The sequence below is a fragment of the Phytophthora infestans genome, genomic scaffold (genome assembly GCF_000142945.1).
Source record: "Phytophthora infestans T30-4 supercont1.14 genomic scaffold, whole genome shotgun sequence".
NCBI lineage: Eukaryota > Oomycota > Peronosporomycetes > Peronosporales > Peronosporaceae > Phytophthora > Phytophthora infestans.
The window spans coordinates 1,682,857-1,701,848 of NW_003303745.1; the positions used below are offsets into that span (position 1 = coordinate 1,682,857).

Below are 18,992 nucleotides of genomic sequence, written 5' to 3' on the forward strand. Positions count from 1 at the left end.
TGAACGCCGGATCCTGGATGCCAGATGCAGAGGTGACAACAGCAGTAGAGAGTTCGTAGGATCACTTGACGTCTACAGTCGGCTGCAGATGGACACGAAGATGACCACTGTGTAACACCGTGTGTTAACGCCACATGCGACTAATTTTCCTGCCTCGTATCCAGCTGTGCCGCTCGTCCATAAGAGGAGGTGGCCCGGGCCCTTAACACCTTTTGACACCATTTTCGTTGAGCATGGCGGCGGCTAGCAGAAAACAGTGCCCCCTCCCGATAATCTTGGCAGTTCCTGAACAAGACTTACACCAATAGTCTGCCAAGGATATAAATTACTATCGTTTTCCGTCCTACCCTCGCAACGTCGATTAACGAGGAAGGTCAAGTACTGTACATGTAGTTTTAATTGACTAATGTTAATCACGAAACAAATCGTAACCTCACAAGATCTCAGACGGCCCATCTGATGATCGGTGCCTCGAGGATTAGCGTCGAATGGCGACTTTTCAATTTATAGTATTAATACAGCAAATATACTAAGAGAACGGACAGCGAAACCATCGCTTGATCACTGCGGCATCGTCGGTCAAAGTCAGCCTACGTTTCCGCGTTGCGACACATCCAATCTGGTTCCCATGCATAGAATGTGTGGACGGATGAAGGGTTGAAATGCGATTGTAAGGCGACTACGCACTCGGACTCGGACTGGGTCACAACGTGGCTCGTGAGAGCGGCCAATTCTACCTCGTTGTCGCCGACAACTTGTCGGTACCGAACACAGCGGAGATTTGATATCCGCCGGTTGCGCCGAAACTTCGAAGTACCAGCACCACTTAAAGACCAACGCAGAATAACCACCCGCTCAGCTGAAATACCAGTAAATATGGCTTCGATCTGTACACCACAATTAGTCAGGGTATGACTAATTAGCGTGAACGGGTGTACTGTATGGGTCACGAAAGAGAATTGAGCGTCATCGGGTTTTTTATCATCTTAAGTCTTTAATCACTTGATCACCTCCATTTTGTAATAACAACCGGTCTAATTTTAAAACCCATTCTTTAGATCTGATCATTTTCGTCGAATATCCCGAATTTATGATGTCACTATAAAGTGCAAATCCACGACTAATTGCGAACTACGACTATTAATAATTAGCGTGAACGTGTAACAGCATCGGGTCTTCTCGAATTGTTCACGGTAAATCTTGGTCGATTTGTGAGCGTGAGCGAATACAACCAATTAAGACGCGAAAGAGTGCGCACATGACAGCACAGTGTGTGGCTGCACAATTAATTGAACGAGAGTGTATGTATATATACGCACATCACTGCTGGGCACTGTAGGCACCCTGCAAAAGCACCGCTTCTAAAGCAGATATATCGTGTTGGGTGGTCAGTGATATTTCGCAAACACCCGCTCCGTGCTTTCGGTTTCCTTCTGACAGAAGCTGCCCAGACACTAGTACCGCGTTCTCCCGCGTTATGATACAATCCGCTTCGTTTATACCGGAGATCGGCATGTATTTACATAAACATCTTTATTTGTGAAACAAAGTTGACACCGTACAGCGTGGCTTCAAATTAATACTGAGCGTCTTAGTTGTTGTGAGTTGAAGCAATAGCAAGGGAACATGCCCGGATACCGGTCTTACCGCTGATCGAAAAATGATCATCCCGTGACCCCCTCACTGAGAGCGGTGATATAATATGAATAGATAAGACAGTAATAGAACTCTGTCTCGTCTATTAGTCATCAGCATCGCAGAAGTAGATAAAAATACAAACAATAAAAAGAAAGTGAAGCACATCTAAATTTCTATTGATTAACTCATGGACAAAACGATTAACGCCGATTCCACTACATACAAATGGCTAACAATGCTGGCGGACTACCAATCCAAACACGAGTCCTGGAGCATTGGGTATTGCAAACCTTCTAGCTTATGCGTAGGAGATGGTGCTGGTGGAGTACTGGCAGAGCGACCCCGACGGACCAGCGCCCAGCTTCTTGGGCTCGCTCGAAGTGGAGCCCTGCGACCACAGGCACACGTCCACCTTCTTGCCCTTGATCTTGATGTTCTGGAGCGTGGCCTGGTCGCCCCAGTTCTTGTTCACCGTCACGAGGCTCACCTTGCCGTTCACGGCCAGCACGTTCGTGAGGCTCACCTTGCGAGACTTGTCGCCGCACGTGCCGCACGAGCGGTAGAGCTTGCCGAAGTCCTGCGCGTAGAAGCCCTCGATGGAGACCGTGCCCAGGCCGTTGTGCTGGATGACCTTGTCGTCGGCCGAGCGCGCGCCACCGCCGATCACCTTGGTCACGCTGCTGGCCGAGCCGCCCTTGATGCTCAGCGCGTCCTCGCACACGCCCTCACACCACACGTTCTGGGTCGTGCAGCCGTTCTGCTCGCAGTGCACGCCCTCCATTTGGTCCTTGCCGATGATCACGTTCTTGAGCGTGGCACCGGGCTCCACCATGAAGACGGCCGTCTGCCACCCGCTCTCCTTCTGGCCACCGCACTTGACGTTCGAGCGCGCGTACGTCTTCATGCCACCGTCGAATGTCTGGCCCTTCTTGACCGTGTACGGCTCCTTCAGGTAGACCGTTCCCTTGCTGGCAGGCCACGACCCGGTGGGCATGGGGGGCGGCCTCGGAGCGCATGGAAGCGCCCGAGGCGACGGAAGCCACGGCGGCGACTGCGACGGTGAAGACGGAGATGACGTTGACCATGTTGAGGATGGAGTAGTTGAGTATCGAAGTTTGACGGTTGGTTACTTGGTTGCTGGTCGGTAGCTTGTAGCGAAGAGCGAAAATTGAATAATGAGGTGGGGTGAGGAAGTCTTCTCGGGGTTGCTCTCAAATATCGCGACGATAGCCGTTGTTGGTAAAGTGTCGTCAAGGTGCAACCAGGAGTCGGTTGGGCTGTCAGTCACCAAGAAAGTGGTAAACGTTAATGCAATGGGGACAAATCATGTCGTCGAGATCCGTTGCCGTGAACGCCGGCTCCTGGACGCCAGATGTAGAGGTGACAACAGCAGTAGAGAGTTCGTTGGATCACTTGACGTCTACAGTCGGCTGCAGATGGACACGAAGATGACCACTGTGTACCACAGTGTGTTCGAACGCCACATGTGACTAAATTGCCTGCCTCGTGTCCAGCTTATGCGGTTCGTCCATACGAGGTGGCAGCCAAACCCTCCCGTTGCAGTACATGTCGCCTTGTACGCTACAAGTAGCCAACAACCGTAGTTGATTTTTAATACCAAAGTATGCATGCAGAACTAAGACACATTTACTTGGTGCATACCCTTTTGCCGACGGTTTTGAGAAACCTTTCAAGATCGGATGCTGTCTGAAGGAAGGTCGGTCAAGGATTAGCATCGGGTGGCGACTACAGCAAAATTGCTAAGAGAACGGACAGCGAAACCATCGTTTGATCGCTGCGGCATCGTCGGCCCCCACGCACGGAGTGTGTGGACGGATGAAGCCTTGGAGGGCGATTTTAGGTCGATTACGCACTCGGACTCTGACTGCGTCACAACGTGGCTCGTGAGAGGGGCCAATTTTCACCTCGTTGTCGCCGTCAACTTGTCGGTACCGAACACAACGGAGACTTGATATCCGCCGGTTGCGCCGAAACTTCGACGCTCTAGCACCCCACAGTCGACTAAAAGACCAGCGTAGACTAATTACTCGCTGGTGATCGAGTGATTAAAACAACTTAAGATGGCAAAAACTCCGACGACGCTCGATCCGAGAAGGCCTCTTTCGTGACCCTACAGTAACAGCATCGGGTCTCACGAATTGTTCACGGTGAAGCTTGGTCGATTTGTGAGCGCGAGCGAAAACAACCAATTAAGACGCGAAAGAGTGCGCACAGGACAGCACAGTGTGTGGTTGCACAATTAATTGAACGAGAGTGTACGTATATATATGCACATCACTGTTGGGCGCTGTAGGCAACCCGCAAAAGCACCGCTTCTAAGGCAGATTCATCGTGTTGGGTGGTCAGTGATATTTTGCAAACACCCGCTCCGTGCTTTCGGTTTCCTTCTGACAGAAGCTGCCCAGACACTAGTACCGCGTTCTCCCGCGTTATGATACAATCCGCTTCGTTTATACCGGAGATCGGCATGTATTTACATAAACATCTTTATTTGTGAAACAAAGTTGACACCGTACAGCGTGGCTTCAAATTAATACTGAGCGTCTTAGTTGTTGTGAGTTGAAGCAATAGCAAGGGAGCATTGCCCGGATACCGGTCTTACCGCTGATCGAAAAATGATCATCCCGTGACCCCCTCACTGAGAGCGGTGACATAATATGAATAGATAAGACAGTAATAGAACTCTGTCTCGTCTATTAGTCATCAGCATCGCAGAAGTAGATAAAAATACAAACAATAAAAAGAAAGTGAAGCACATCTAAATTTCTATTGATTAACTCATGGACAAAACGATTAACGCCGATTCCACTACATACAAATGGCTAACAATGGTCGCGGACTACCAATCCAAACACGAGTCCTGGAGCATTGGGTATTGCAAACCTTCTAGCTTATGCGTAGGAGATGGTGCTGGTGGAGTACTGGCAGAGCGACCCCGACGGACCAGCGCCCAGCTTCTTGGGCTCGCTCGAAGTGGAGCCCTGCGACCACAGGCACACGTCCACCTTCTTGCCCTTGATCTTGATGTTCTGGAGCGTGGCCTGGTCGCCCCAGTTCTTGTTCACCGTCACGAGGCTCACCTTGCCGTTCACGGCCAAGCACGTTCGTGAGGCTCACCTTGCGAGACTTGTCGCCGCACGTGCCGCACGAGCGGTAGAGCTTGCCGAAGTCCTGCGCGTAGAAGCCCTCGATGGAGACCGTGCCCAGGCCGTTGTGCTGGATGACCTTGTCGTCGGCCGAGCGCGCGCCACCGCCGATCACCTTGGTCACGCTGCTGGCCGAGCCGCCCTTGATGCTCAGCGCGTCCTCGCACACGTCCTCCCACCACACGTTCTGGATCGTGCAGCCGTTCTGCTCGCAGTGCACGCCCTCCATTTGGTCCTTGCCGATGATCACGTTCTTGAGCGTGGCACCGGGCTCCACCATGAACACGGCCGTCTGCCACCCGCTCTCCTTCTGGCCACCGCACTTGACGTTCGAGCGCGCGTACGTCTTCATGCCACCGTCGAATGTCTGGCCCTTCTTGACTGTGTACGGCTCCTTCAGGTAGACCGTTCCCTTGCTGGCAGGCCACGACCCGGTGGGCATGGGGGCAGCCTCGGAGCGCATGGAAGCGCCCGAGGTGACGGAAGCCACGGCGGCGACTGCGACGGTGAAGACGGAGATGACGTTGACCATGTTGAGGATGGAGTATTTAAGTATCGAAGTTTGACGACTGGTTGCTTGGTTGCTGGTCGGTAGCTTGTAGCGAAGAGCAGAAATTGAATAATGAGGTGAAGTGAGAGTGTCTTCTCGGGGTTGTTCTCAAATATCGCGACGACGGCAGCTGTTAGTAGGGTGTCGTCGAGGTGCAACCAGGAGTCGGTTGGGCTGTCAGTCACCAAGAAAGTGGTAAACGTTAATGCAATGGGGACAAATCATGTCGTCGAGATCCGTTGCCGTGAACGCCGGCTCCTGGACGCCAGATGTAGAGGTGACAACAGCAGTAGAGAGTTCGTTGGATCACTTGACGTCTACAGTCGGCTGCAGATGGACACGAACATGACCACTGTGTAACACCGTGTGTTCGAACGCCACATGTGACTAAATTGCCTGCCTCGTGTCAAGCTTATGCGGTTCGTCCATACGAGGTGGCAGCCAAACCCTCCCGTTGCAGTACATGTCGCCTTGTACGCTACAAGTAGCCAACAACCGTAGTTGATTTTTAATACCAAAGTATGCATGCAGAACTAAGACACATTTACTTGGTGCATACCCTTTTGCCGACGGTTTTGAGAAACCTTTCAAGATCGGATGCTGTCTGAAGGAAGGTCGGTCAAGGATTAGCATCGGGTGGCGACTACAGCAAAATTGCTAAGAGAACGGACAGCGAAACCATCGTTTGATCGCTGCGGCATCGTCGGCCCCCACGCACGGAGTGTGTGGACGGATGAAGCCTTGGAGGGCGATTTTAGGTCGATTACGCACTCGGACTCTGACTGCGTCACAACGTGGCTCGTGAGAGGGGCCAATTTTCACCTCGTTGTCGCCGTCAACTTGTCGGTACCGAACACAACGGAGACTTGATATCCGCCGGTTGCGCCGAAACTTCGACGCTCTAGCACCCCACAGTCGACTAAAAGACCAGCGTAGACTAATTACTCGCTGGTGATCGAGTGATTAAAACAACTTAAGATGGCAAAAACTCCGACGACGCTCGATCCGAGAAGGCCTCTTTCGTGACCCTACAGTAACAGCATCGGGTCTCACGAATTGTTCACGGTGAATCTTGGTCGATTTGTGAGCGTGAGCGAAAACAACCAATTAAGACGCGAAAGAGTGCGCACAGGACAGCACAGTGTGTGGTTGCACAATTAATTGAACGAGAGTGTACGTATATATATGCACATCACTGTTGGGCGCTGTAGGCAACCCGCAAAAGCACCGCTTCTAAGGCAGATTCATCGTGTTGGGTGGTCAGTGATATTTTGCAAACACCCGCTCCGTGCTTTCGGTCTCCTTCTGACAGAAGCTGCCCAGACACTAGTACCGCGTTCTCCCGCGTTATGATACAATCCGCTTCGTTTATACCGGAGGTCGGCATGTATTTACATAAACATCTATATTTGTGAAGCAAAGTTGACACCGTACAGCGTGGCTTCAAATTAATACTGAGCGTCTTAGTTGTTGTGAGCTGAAGCAATAGCAAGGGAGCATTGCGCGGATACCGGTCTTACCGTTGATCGAAAATTGATCATCCCGTGACCCCCTCACTGAGAGCGGTGACGTAATATGAATAGACATGACAGTATTAGAACTCGGTATTGTCTATTAGTCATCAGCATCGTAGAAGTAGATTAAAAGACAAACTTTAAAAAGAAAGTGAAGCACATCTAAATTTCTATTGATTTACTCATGGACAAAACGATTAACTCCGATTCCACTACACACAAATGGCTTACAATGCTGGCGGACTACCAATCCAGATGCGAGTTCTGGAGCATTGGGTATTGCAGACCTGCTAGCTTATGCGTAGGAGATGGTGCTGGTGGAGTACTGGCAGAGCGACCCCGACGGACCGGCGCCCAACTTCTTGGGCTCGGCCGAAGTGGAGCCCTGCGACCACTGGCACACGTCCACCTTCTTGCCTTGATCTTGATGTTCTGGAGCGTGGCCTGGTCGCCCCAGTTCTTGTTCACCGTCACGAGGCTCACCTTGCCGTTCACGGCCAGCACGTTCGTGAGGCTCACCTTGCGAGACTTGTCGCCGCACGTGCCGCACGAGCGGTAGAGCTTGCCGAAGTCCTGCGCGTAGAAGCCCTCGATGGAGACCGTGCCCAGGCCGTTGTGCTGGATGACCTTGTCGTCGGCCGAGCGCGCGCCACCGCCGATCACCTTGGTCACGCTGCTGGCCGAGCCGCCCTTGATGCTCAGCGCGTCCTCGCACACGTCCTCCCACCACACGTTCTGGATCGTGCAGCCGTTCTGCTCGCAGTGCACGCCCTCCATTTGGTCCTTGCCGATGATCACGTTCTTGAGCGTGGCACCGGGCTCCATCATGAACACGGCCGTCTGCCACCCGCTCTCCTTCTGGCCACCGCACTTGACGTTCGAGCGCGCGTACGTCTTCATGCCACCGTCGAATGTCTGGCCCTTCTTGACCGTGTACGGCTCCTTCCGGTAGACCGTTCCCTTGCTGGCAGGCCACGACCCGGTGGGCATGGGGGCGGCCTCGGAGCGCATGGAAGCGCCCGAGGCGACGGAAACCACGGCGGCGACTGCGACGGTGATGACGGAGATGACGTTGACCATGTTGAGGATGGAGTAGTTGAGTATCGAAGTTTGACGGTTGGTTACTTGGTTGCTGGTCGGTAGCTTGTAGCGAAGAGCGAAAATTGAATAATGAGGTGGGGTGAGGAAGTCTTCTCGGGGTTGTTCTCAAATATCGCGACGACGGCAGCTGTTAGTAGGGTGTCGTCGAGGTGCAACCAGGAGTCGGTTGGGCTGTCAGTCACCAAGAAAGTGGTAAACGTTAATGCAATGGGGACAAATCATGTCGTCGAGATCCGTTGCCGTGAACGCCGGCTCCTGGACGCCAGATGTAGAGGTGACAACAGCAGTAGAGAGTTCGTTGGATCACTTGACGTCTACAGTCGGCTGCAGATGGACACGAACATGACCACTGTGTAACACCGTGTGTTCGAACGCCACATGTGACTAAATTGCCTGCCTTGTGTCCAGCTTATGCGGTTCGTCCATACGAGGTGGCAGCCAAACCCTCCCGTTGCAGTACATGTCGCCTTGTACGCTACAAGTAGCCAACAACCGTAGTTGATTTTTAATACCAAAGTATGCATGCAGAACTAAGACACATTTACTTGGTGCATACCCTTTTGCCGACGGTTTTGAGAAACCTTTCAAGATCGGATGCTGTCTGAAGGAAGGTCGGTCAAGGATTAGCATCGGGTGGCGACTACAGCAAAATTGCTAAGAGAACGGACAGCGAAACCATCGTTTGATCGCTGCGGCATCGTCGGCCCCCACGCACGGAGTAAGTGGACTGATGAAGCCTTGGAGGGCGATTTTAGGTCGATTACGCACTCGGACTCTGACTGCGTCACAACGTGGCTCGTGAGAGGGGCCAATTTTCACCTCGTTGTCGCCGTCAACTTGTCGGTACCGACCACAACGGAGACTTAATATCCGCCGGTTGCGCCGAAACTTCGACGCTCTAGCACCCCACAGTCGACTAAAAGACCAACGTAGACTAATTACTCGCTGGTGATCGAGTGATTAAAACAACTTAAGATGGCAAAAACTCCGACGACGCTCGATCCGAGAAGGCCTCTTTCGTGACCCTACAGTAACAGCATCGGGTCTCACGAATTGTTCACGGTGAATCTTGGTCGATTTGTGAGCGCGAGCGAAAACAACCAATTAAGACGCGAAAGAGTGCGCACAGGACAGCACAGTGTGTGGTTGCACAATTAATTGAACGAGAGTGTACGTATATATATGCACATCACTGTTGGGCGCTGTAGGCAACCCGCAAAAGCACCGCTTCTAAGGCAGATTCATCGTGTTGGGTGGTCAGTGATATTTTGCAAACACCCGCTCCGTGCTTTCGGTTTCCTTCTGACAGAAGCTGCCCAGACAATAGTACCGCGTTCTCCCGCGTTATGATACAATCCGCTTCGTTTATACCGGAGGTCGGCATGTATTTACATAACATCTATATTTGTGAAGCAAAGTTGACACCGTACAGCGTGGCTTCAAATTAATACTGAGCGTCTTAGTTGTTGTGAGTTGAAGCAATAGCAAGGGAGCATTGCGCGGATACCGGTCTTACCGTTGATCGAAAATTGATCATCCCGTGACCCCCTCACTGAGAGCGGTGACATAATATGAATAGACATGACAGTATTAGAACTCGGTATTGTCTATTAGTCATCAGCATCGTAGAAGTAGATAAAAATACAAACAATAAAAAGAAAGTGAAGCACATCTAAATTTCTATTGATTTACTCATGGACAAAACGATTAACGCCGATTCCACTACATACAAATGGCGAGCAATGCTGGCGGACTACCAATCCAAACACGAGTCCTGGAGCATTGGGTATTGCAGACCTGCTAGCTTATGCGTAGGAGATGGTGCTGGTGGAGTACTGGCAGAGCGACCCCGACGGACCGGCGCCCAACTTCTTGGGCTCGGCCGAAGTGGAGCCCTGCGACCACTGGCACACGTCCACCTTCTTGCCTTGATCTTGATGTTCTGGAGCGTGGCCTGGTCGCCCCAGTTCTTGTTCACCGTCACGAGGCTCACCTTGCGAGACTTGTCGCCGCACGTGCCGCACGAGCGGTAGAGCTTGCCGAAGTCCTGCGCGTAGAAGCCCTCGATGGAGACCGTGCCCAGGCCGTTGTGATGGATGACCTTGTCGTCGGCCGAGCGCGCGCCACCGCCGATCACCTTGGTCACGCTGCTGGCCGAGCCGCCCTTGATGCTCAGCGCGTCCTCGCACACGTCCTCCCACCACACGTTCTGGATCGTGCAGCCGTTCTGCTCGCAGTGCACGCCCTCCATTTGGTCCTTGCCGATGATCACGTTCTTGAGCGTGGCACCGGGCTCCACCATGAACACGGCCGTCTGCCACCCGCTCTCCTTCTGGCCACCGCACTTGACGTTCGAGCGCGCGTACGTCTTCATGCCACCGTCGAATGTCTGGCCCTTCTTGACCGTGTACGGCTCCTTCAGGTAGACCGTTCCCTTGCTGGCAGGCCACGACCCGGTGGGCATGGGGGCGGCCTCGGAGCGCATGGAAGCGCCCGAGGCGACGGAAACCACGGCGGCGACTGCGACGGTGAAGACGGAGATGACGTTGACCATGTTGAGGATGGAGTAGTTGAGTATCGAAGTTTGACGGTTGGATGCTTGGTTGCTGGTCGGTAGTTTGCAGCGAAGAGCGAAAATTGAATAATGAGGTGGAGGGAGGATGTCTTCTCGGGGTTGTTCTCAAATATCGCGACGACGGCAGCTGTTAGTAGGGTGTCGTCGAGGTGCAACCAGGAGTCGGTTGGGCTGTCAGTCACCAAGAAAGTGGTAAACGTTAATGCAATGGGGACAAATCATGTCGTCGAGATCCGTTGCCCTGAACGCCGGCTCCTGGACGCCAGATGCAGTTGACGTCTACAGACTGTAGTACATTCGGCTGCAGATGGACACGAGTGTGCTTGACCGCCACATGCGACTAATTTGCCTGCCTCGTGTCCAGCTGTGCCGTTCGTCCATACGAGGAGAGCCCTCTCGTTGCAGTAAATGTCGCCTTGTACGCTACAAGTAGCCGATAACAGTACAGTGCCCTCCCCTCGTTAGCCGTCACGGGATCTCGTTCAATGTAGTAGAGTTTTGATATCATTGTATGCATTCAGGACTACGACACACGTATTTGGTGAAAACACCCTTTACCTCTGCTATAGATAATGAAGATATGAAGAGACCTCCCCTCTCAGAAATGAACGCGTAATCATTCTACAACGCTTCATGAAGACCACATCGCTACGCAGAGGGTGGCCTTGCTGACGGCAAGACCGTGGGGACCCCACTGAGGTGATTGATTTCGGCCGACGATGCCGCAGCGATCAAGCGATGGTTTCGCTGTCCGTTCTCTTAGCAGTTTTGCTGTAGTCGCCACCCGATGCTAATCCTTGGGGCGACCATCAGACGGCATCCGACCTTACAAATTTGCGATTTGTTTCGTGATTAACCTTAGTCAATTTTAATTGACCAATTCCGTGCAAGAAGGAAACTCCCTTACAAAACCTAGGCAAAAGGGTAGCCATCTGTCATCGTTCTTACCTGTCCCAATGAAATTGATTTCTCGGTGTAAATTCCGAAGGTAGGCTCAAAAGTCGTCTGACGCTTCAAATTATTCAATTATATCAGTGATAGTGTAGAAAGTTCGGTCGCTACACGCTCGGACAGCTTCCTGGCTTAGAGGTTTTCTTTTTAGATAAGTCAAGACGTTTATTCCATTCAAGAGTCCCCTAGATATTACGAAATTTCCCAGCTGTAAATGTATAATTCTCCGCGATCCATGATTGGAGGAAAACTTCAACTTCTTAGCTTTTCAGCAATACCTTGTGATATAATAGGGTCTTATTGGTCGATCCAGGAGGTAGTTTCAAAAAGATACAAAATTTCCCGACCGACCGGATGAAAAGCACTTTCTTGCACGGAATTGGTGTTGAAAAGGTACAGTACCTCTTCCTTTTTATACAACATATTCGATTGCGAGAGCTAAACGGAATACGGAACTAACTTCTATTCTTAGTATTAGCGTAAGTATTGTTCAGAAATCGTCAAGATTTTCGGGGGGGGGAGGCACTGTTTCTCGTTAGCCGCAGCCATGCTCAAGCAAAATGACGTCTTGCGCTTGGGCCGCATCGTCGTATGGATGAGTCACACAGCTGAACACGAGGCAGGAAATTTAGTCGCATGTGGCGGTTAAACACACTGCGTTACCCAGTCGTCATCTTCGTGTCCATCTCCAGACTAGATATTAAGACTTAATTCAAGTGGCACAGCGAGCTCTCTACAGGTGTTATCACCTCTGCAGCCGGCATCCAGGATGCGGCGCTCACGGCAACGACGACAGGATTTGTCCGCATCGCATTAACGATTACCACTATCTCACTGACTGACAATTGAACACATGCCAGGTTGCACCTCGACCAACAACTGCCTTCGTTTTGATATTTGAGAGCCGAACGTAGAGAAGAAATCCTCACTCCGCCTCATTATTAGATATTCGCTCTTTGCAACAAGCTAACGACCCGCAATCAAGCAACCCAAATTTCGAGCTTCGATACTCAACTACTTCTACTCGTAGTCATAGTCAACGTCATCTCCAGCTTCACCGTCGCAGTCGCAAACGGACTGATCCCGAGTACACGTAGCAGAAACTCGAGTACACGTATCCGCTTTGACAGGATTTAGACAAACAGCAGATGTGCTGGTACAAAACACGGTTAATCCGAGTCTTGGTAGGACACTCGCGCGTTGAAACTCGTCTGCCGACTCAGCCAGACGCGGCGTCTGGATTATATTGTAAGTTCCTTATTGGTATAACTACTTCGGGCTACGCCCTGACCATTGCAGCCCTCCGCTTCGCTGCGGGTGCAAACGGCCTCTCTAAGCCCACACTTGGCATGATTATCGATGCGTCTAGCCCTCGAAGGGAAGGCTATTATGATTCAACCTTGCACCCAAGAAGAGCTTGCTCACAACGAACTAGAAAAAAGACAAAATAAATTTCCTTAGCGGCTTCGCACGATCTCCTACCTCGTCCCGAAATGTTGGCCGCCTCCCATATATCTGTCTGATTTCTACTCTATGTTTGCTACAGCTACCAGAGCTAGACCTGCAGTTCAACACGCCCACCTCGAAGCATAGCTTCGAGCGCTAGGAATACCAACGCCGACCACTTGCAGTAGTTTCCCAGTCGTATCTTGCCCAGTGGCTTAGTGAACGCGTCTGCAGCATTCTCACTTTCTTTCGCTTTGTGTAGCTTGAGTACTTTCATAGCCACTTGCGTACGCACGTAGTGCCACTGCAACTTAATATGACGCGTGCGACGACTTATACTCGGGTTAGTTGCCATCACCAATGCTGTCTCATTGTCGATACCAAGGCGCAATTGTATATCCAAGCTGGGGAGAATTTCATGCAAAAGGTTGCTTTCACCAACGGCTTCCATAGTAGCCTCACATGCGGCCACATACTCGGCTTCATCCGTATAGAGAGCCACTTTTGTCTGGCGCCTCGACACGGTATCTCCTGCAATCGTGATCACGAACCCCATTGTACTCTTGCGAGACTCTAGGTCATTCGCCCAGTCACTGTCGCAATACCCTTCGATCGTAGGTGTACTTAATAATTCTTGTCAATTTTCATAAGTAATCCCGTAGGCCAGCGTACCAGTCCGATAACGCAGAACGCGCTTTAGCGCACCAACATGTTTAGCCGAAAGCTTGGCCACGAATTTACTGAATTGGCCAGCTGCGAAGGCCAAATCGTGTCGTTACCTGTTGCGAGGTACATCAGCATTCCCACTGCCCGTCGATAGGGGATGCTCGTATCCGAGTTTTCATCTTATCCAAGAGAAGCTAGTCGCTTGTTAGTTACATAGGATTACCCACTGTATGATCATTGCTAAATCCAAACATTTCCCAAATGTCACGAGCGTATTTACTCTGCCAATTGTGACACTGTCAGCGATTTGTGATATTTCAACGCCCAAGTAGCTTGTGAGAATGCCTTGGTCTGTTATTCCATAGGCGCTGTCAATATCACCAAATAAAAGACATTTAGCCTGCTCGTCATTTGTAGCAACCACGATGGCTTCAACATAAACGAGTACCAACATGATCGTTTCACCCTCAAATCGGTAGTAGAGGCAAGGCTCGGTTAGCGATCTCTGGTATCCATGATTCAACAGCAAGCCATTCTGTTCTGTATTCCACTCTCTTCCTGATTGCTTCAGCTCGCACAAAGCTTTTATAACCAGGTACATGTGTCCGTCGATCTTGCACGGGAACCCATCGATTGACCTCACGTAATGCTGAATCCCCAGTAGCGCATTCAAGTAGCCCGTATCTACATATCTATCGTACAAGATTAGAAGCAGCACTACAGCAAGCGCTGCTAGCATCCGGAAGGAAGCCATGCGGGCTACCGGCGCAAACGTTTCGGCAAAATCTACTACAGGTCTCTGACGGTTGCTGAACGCTACGATTCTTTCCTTGAATTTGATCACATACCCTTCGTAGGCTAACTTCAACGCATATACCCATCTCGTACGAATTGGTTTCGCATCAACTAAAAGTTTCGTCACTTGGAATCTCTTCAATGACACGTTTTCGCTCTCAAAGCCGCCATCTCCTCCAGCTCGTACAGACACCAGAAGTCGACGTACGCCGATCTCATTGCATCTCTGCGATTTTTAGGGATACTCACGTTACTTGCATGAATCAGCTTGCCTTTTTTATCTAGCTCTCGAGATGTTTTCTGCACTGCATTGACCATGTAGTTCTTTAGGAAGCTTGGCCGATGGCGATTGTGAGCTTCGCGAAGACCCATGCACTTGTACTTGTGTTCCTGCTTGTCCTCACTTCGCTCTACTCTCGCCTCTTTCGAAGGTGTTTCTTCGCGGTGTGTACTTTTTCCCGTTTGGTTAGGAGGCAACAGTGTAGTCATGTCAATAACTTCTCCCTGAAACGACATACCATCTGCTTCTCCTTGTCCACTACTGCTTTGTAGAGCAACTCGGTACGGTAGGCTCGTCATTGGCCACACTCAATTATGCATCTTCTGATTGTGCTATTCGTTCCGTTGCGTTGGTACCTATCACCTCCGATTCATGAGTCTCATACTCATCCACCTCGGAACCGCATAAGCCAGTGACCGATTCATTTCCATCACATGCGGAATCACCAACAATAGATGATATTCGATTATACGCTCTGCATGCATCACTTTCACGTCTGCCTGCGCTAGAGTTGCTGTCCTCACCAGCTACCCCGTTTAGTTCCTTTAGAGCTGTCGCAATGGCACTGTCAAAAGCACTAGCAGCCACACTTCTTGCATCAGTAGCGCTTGTAACTGTACTTCGCACTTCCACTGCACGCGGTACTTCTTCAGTATTATCCACAGTTATGTCATAGACGGCTTCTTGAACAGAACATGGATCCGAACGTCGATCTGAGACTTCATCTATTCCAGACAAGTCTTCCTTCTCATCCGGTTCTACAATGCTAACATCATCACCTCCCCCGAGTTCCACAGACTCGTCACTAAACGATTCAGTGTCACTGTTTCAATATGCACTTGACACACTTGACTCGCTATGCTGTTCAAAGGGTAGTGACTCCAGGACCTCTTCCTCCATCGAGGTTTCTTGACGATCTCGATACAATACGCCCTCTGCAACACGCAGATCCGGAACGAATTTTACCATTCGTTCGCCTGGGAACTATACCTTACAACCAACGACATCCTCCTCGTAGTCAAGAACGAAGCCCCCTTAGCGTTATCTTGGAGCTTGCGACGCCATGTCGCCACGAGAACGTGTACGTATGCGTGTGAGCCGAATGTGCGGATGTAATGGAGGTCTGGCTTGACTCCAAGCATCATTGTGTACGGGACTCCGTGCGTACCCATGTAGAAGACTCGATTCTTAATGTACGCTGCGTTCTTCATGGCCTCTGGCCACAAACGGCGAGGGAAACCAGCCTGCCTCATCATCGCTTTCGTCATGACAACCAGAGACAGGTGTGTACGCTCACCCAGATTCAGCTGTGAACATTTTGGACCCACTTTCACGTGTTGGATGCCTCGAGCAGCATGCCAGTTGCTTATCTCACTGCTCACAAATTCGCCTCCCTTGTCCGTCAATATTTGACGCATCCGGTACTTCACTCTTTCACTATATGCTCACTGTGACCGGCTTGTCTCTCTGCCCAGAGGATGTACTTTTTGATGCGCTTGCTAACGGCCTCGTTAGGTTTACTCGTGAGCATACGAGCTGTCACGAACCTCGAGAATCCATCCATTAATACTAATACCGCCTCGAATCGAGTCCCATTCCCTTTACTACATGTACGAATCCATAAGTCGCCATACACGACTTGATTTGGTCCCTTGAGGCCCCGATCTAACTTCTTCCACAATGGTTTTCGTTTTGCATTGCCAGATGGCACGCATCGCCACCTTCTTTCGTGCGTTGCCTAAGCATCATGCCTCGTACCATGTCCTTGTCTATCATCATCTTTAAGTACTGGGGTATGCATGTGCTAAGCGGCTATGCCAAACTGTCAACGGAGCTACTGCTTCAGCTCCCGTGAAGCTACACAAATGACGGTTCTGTGGGCCAAGACCAGCTTCATTCGATGGGTGCGTAACATAAAAAACCCATGTCGTCTCGAAACTGCCACAGTATTCCCCTCATCCATGATTCATAAGTTATTCGTTTCGCGTTCGTGATCATAGTTTAACCCCTTGCTGAACAGCACGTGCTAGTGAGAGAAGACTGTACTCAGCACCTGGTACGTACAATGCGTCGCCCAATACCACTACGGTCTGTTCTCCATCAGTTTCTGTCACTAACGCGACTTCCTACCCCAGTAACCCGCGAAGCCAAGTCGGTAGTAACTTCATGTATGCTCTGAGAATTGCTCGTATCGTCCGTAAATGCAACATAGAAGGGGCGATTTCCGGAGACATGCGAGCCCGACGCGGTGTCGAAATACCCCCACCCGCCACTTGTATCCCATTCTTCATCATCCGGCTCCTCCACTACAATCGGTTCTCGAAACTCATTTGCTTCCTTACCTGAGTATTTACCTGTCCTTCGAGATCCCTTGCAATTATTAAACCAGCAAAAGCTCCAGTCACCATCTCGACGTCTTCGTCGCTGGCCAACGATCTGTGCTAATTTTCAATCATCCTCTGAATGGCTATTCACCCGCGGTTTCCGCTGTTGCTCTTTACCGTCTGTACCAGCACCGCTCGCCTTCGTTGCTCGATCTGGGCAATCCGTCTTGAGATGCTCAGTACAACGGCATATAAAGCACCTTTTTCTTTTCTTGAGCCAGTACTTTGCTGTTTTGCTGATTATCTAGTATGCATTTGTCCACACGCCTATTGCCTGTGTTTCCACCATTATTTTGTCCTCCACGTTGATTACCACTACTCTTATTGCGAAATTCAAGCGCAGATGCTTGCACGAATCATCTCGCGCAATTTAGTAGGCGTGAAAATAGTAGGATCTGCAACACAGCGGACGGCCGATTTCAAGCTCTCAAACTTTGACTGCTGAGGAAGGCTCTCCAGCATCATTTTGACCATGTCAATGCCCGTAACGTCATATCGCAGTGTCGTCAATTCCGTACGTTTATTGAACATCTTGCATATATGCAGCATTGCGTCACCTCCCGGATGGAGCTTCATGTTCCGCAATTTGTTCACTAGCCGACGAATCATATGCACTTTTAACGTAGCATTCAACGAGGTCCACAAGCGCTGCCCAAATATTTGTCCCAGTCTTCTTGTCTTTAATTAGCTGCAAGATATCTGCTGGCACCGATTGGCCCACCATCCGACGAATCTGAAGCTGCTTGGGATCCAAATCTGCCTCGCGTTTTTTGATGCCGAAAGCGTATGATGCTGTAGAGAACTATCTGCGATGTCTTACATGTTCTTCTCACTGAATACCGCCTCCACGGCCCATTTGTAGGTGTACCAGTCCTTTCCACCCCAGTTCTTGGGAATCACATCGCTGTTATACTTGAGCGGCTCTATCATCCTGGGTATACCACCAGGGTTGCTCAGATGTGCTGCACTTTTGGGATCTGAGCCCTATTATGATTTAACCTTGCACCCAAGAAGAAGGGTTTGTTCACAGCGAACTAGATAGAAGACAAAGTTAAAATTTTCTTGCTTGCTCACAACGAACTAGAAAGAAGACTAAATTAAAATTTCCTTAGCGGCTTCGCACGATCTCCTACCTCGTCCCGAAATGTTGGCCGCGTCCCATATATCTGTCTGATTTCGACTCTATGTTTGCTACCGCTACCAGAGCTACAGACCTGCACTTCAACAAAGGCATCGGCTCAGGTGTAGTCGGAGTCCTTCCGATTGTATCAATTTATCCTTGTGTTCTGTCCAGTTTTTAGTTTATTTTTGAAAATTTAGATGTACCCATTTTTATGCTTCTTGTACTCGGGATTAGTCTCTTTTCGTCGCAGATTGCTAGCCATTTGTATGTAGTGGAATCAGTGTTAATCGTGTCGTCCATGAGTAAATCAATAGAAGTGTAGATGGCTGTAACTTCCTTTTTTACCTTTTGTATTTTAATTTACTTCTGTGAAGATGATGATTAATAGACAACTTCTATTACTGTCTTGTCTATTAGTCATATTATGTAACCGCTCTCACTGAGGTCACAGGATTATCAACTTTCGATTAGCGGTAAGACCGGTATCCACGCAATGCTCACTTGCTATTGCTTCAACTCACAGCAACTAAGACGCTCGATATTTATTTGACGCCACGCTGTAAGATGCCACCTTAGTTTCACAAACATAGATGCTTATATGAGTCAACACAAAACACCCTTGATCATTTTGAGGTTTTTAAAAAAAGGCGGTTGAAGTTTCTATCGACGTCATTGCACTTAAATGAATAGTCGAGAAAAAGTGACTTTTGTGTTTCGTAACCGCCCAGCCACTCACACACACCAGGAAAAAGAGCTAACAGTGCAGGCGATGAACGCTAATGTGTGTTTATTTAGACTACGT

At 50.1% G+C, this 18,992-nt stretch overlaps 3 protein-coding genes across 3 annotated transcripts; all 3 read right to left on the reverse strand.

Moving 5' to 3' along the window:
* Nucleotides 1-1,936: 1,936 nt before the first annotated feature.
* PITG_09256 (polysaccharide lyase, putative) lies at nucleotides 1,937-2,632 on the reverse strand (the record flags this gene model as incomplete). Its single annotated transcript, XM_002903500.1, has 1 exon — nucleotides 1,937-2,632. The coding sequence occupies one exon, from the start codon at nucleotides 2,630-2,632 to the stop codon at nucleotides 1,937-1,939; it is 696 nt and encodes a 231-aa protein (XP_002903546.1).
* Nucleotides 2,633-4,550: 1,918 nt separating this feature from the next.
* On the reverse strand, nucleotides 4,551-5,337 carry PITG_09257 (polysaccharide lyase, putative; the record flags this gene model as incomplete). The annotated part of the gene is made up of 2 exons (XM_002903501.1): nucleotides 4,551-4,715; nucleotides 4,762-5,337. 2 exons carry the CDS (start codon nucleotides 5,335-5,337, stop codon nucleotides 4,551-4,553), a joined length of 741 nt encoding a protein of 246 aa, XP_002903547.1.
* A 1,827-nt stretch (nucleotides 5,338-7,164) lies between these two features.
* On the reverse strand, nucleotides 7,165-7,646 carry PITG_09258 (polysaccharide lyase, putative; the record flags this gene model as incomplete). Its single annotated transcript, XM_002903502.1, has 2 exons — nucleotides 7,165-7,254; nucleotides 7,338-7,646. The coding sequence occupies 2 exons, from the start codon at nucleotides 7,644-7,646 to the stop codon at nucleotides 7,165-7,167; spliced, it is 399 nt and encodes a 132-aa protein (XP_002903548.1).
* Nucleotides 7,647-18,992: the final 11,346 nt, after the last annotated feature.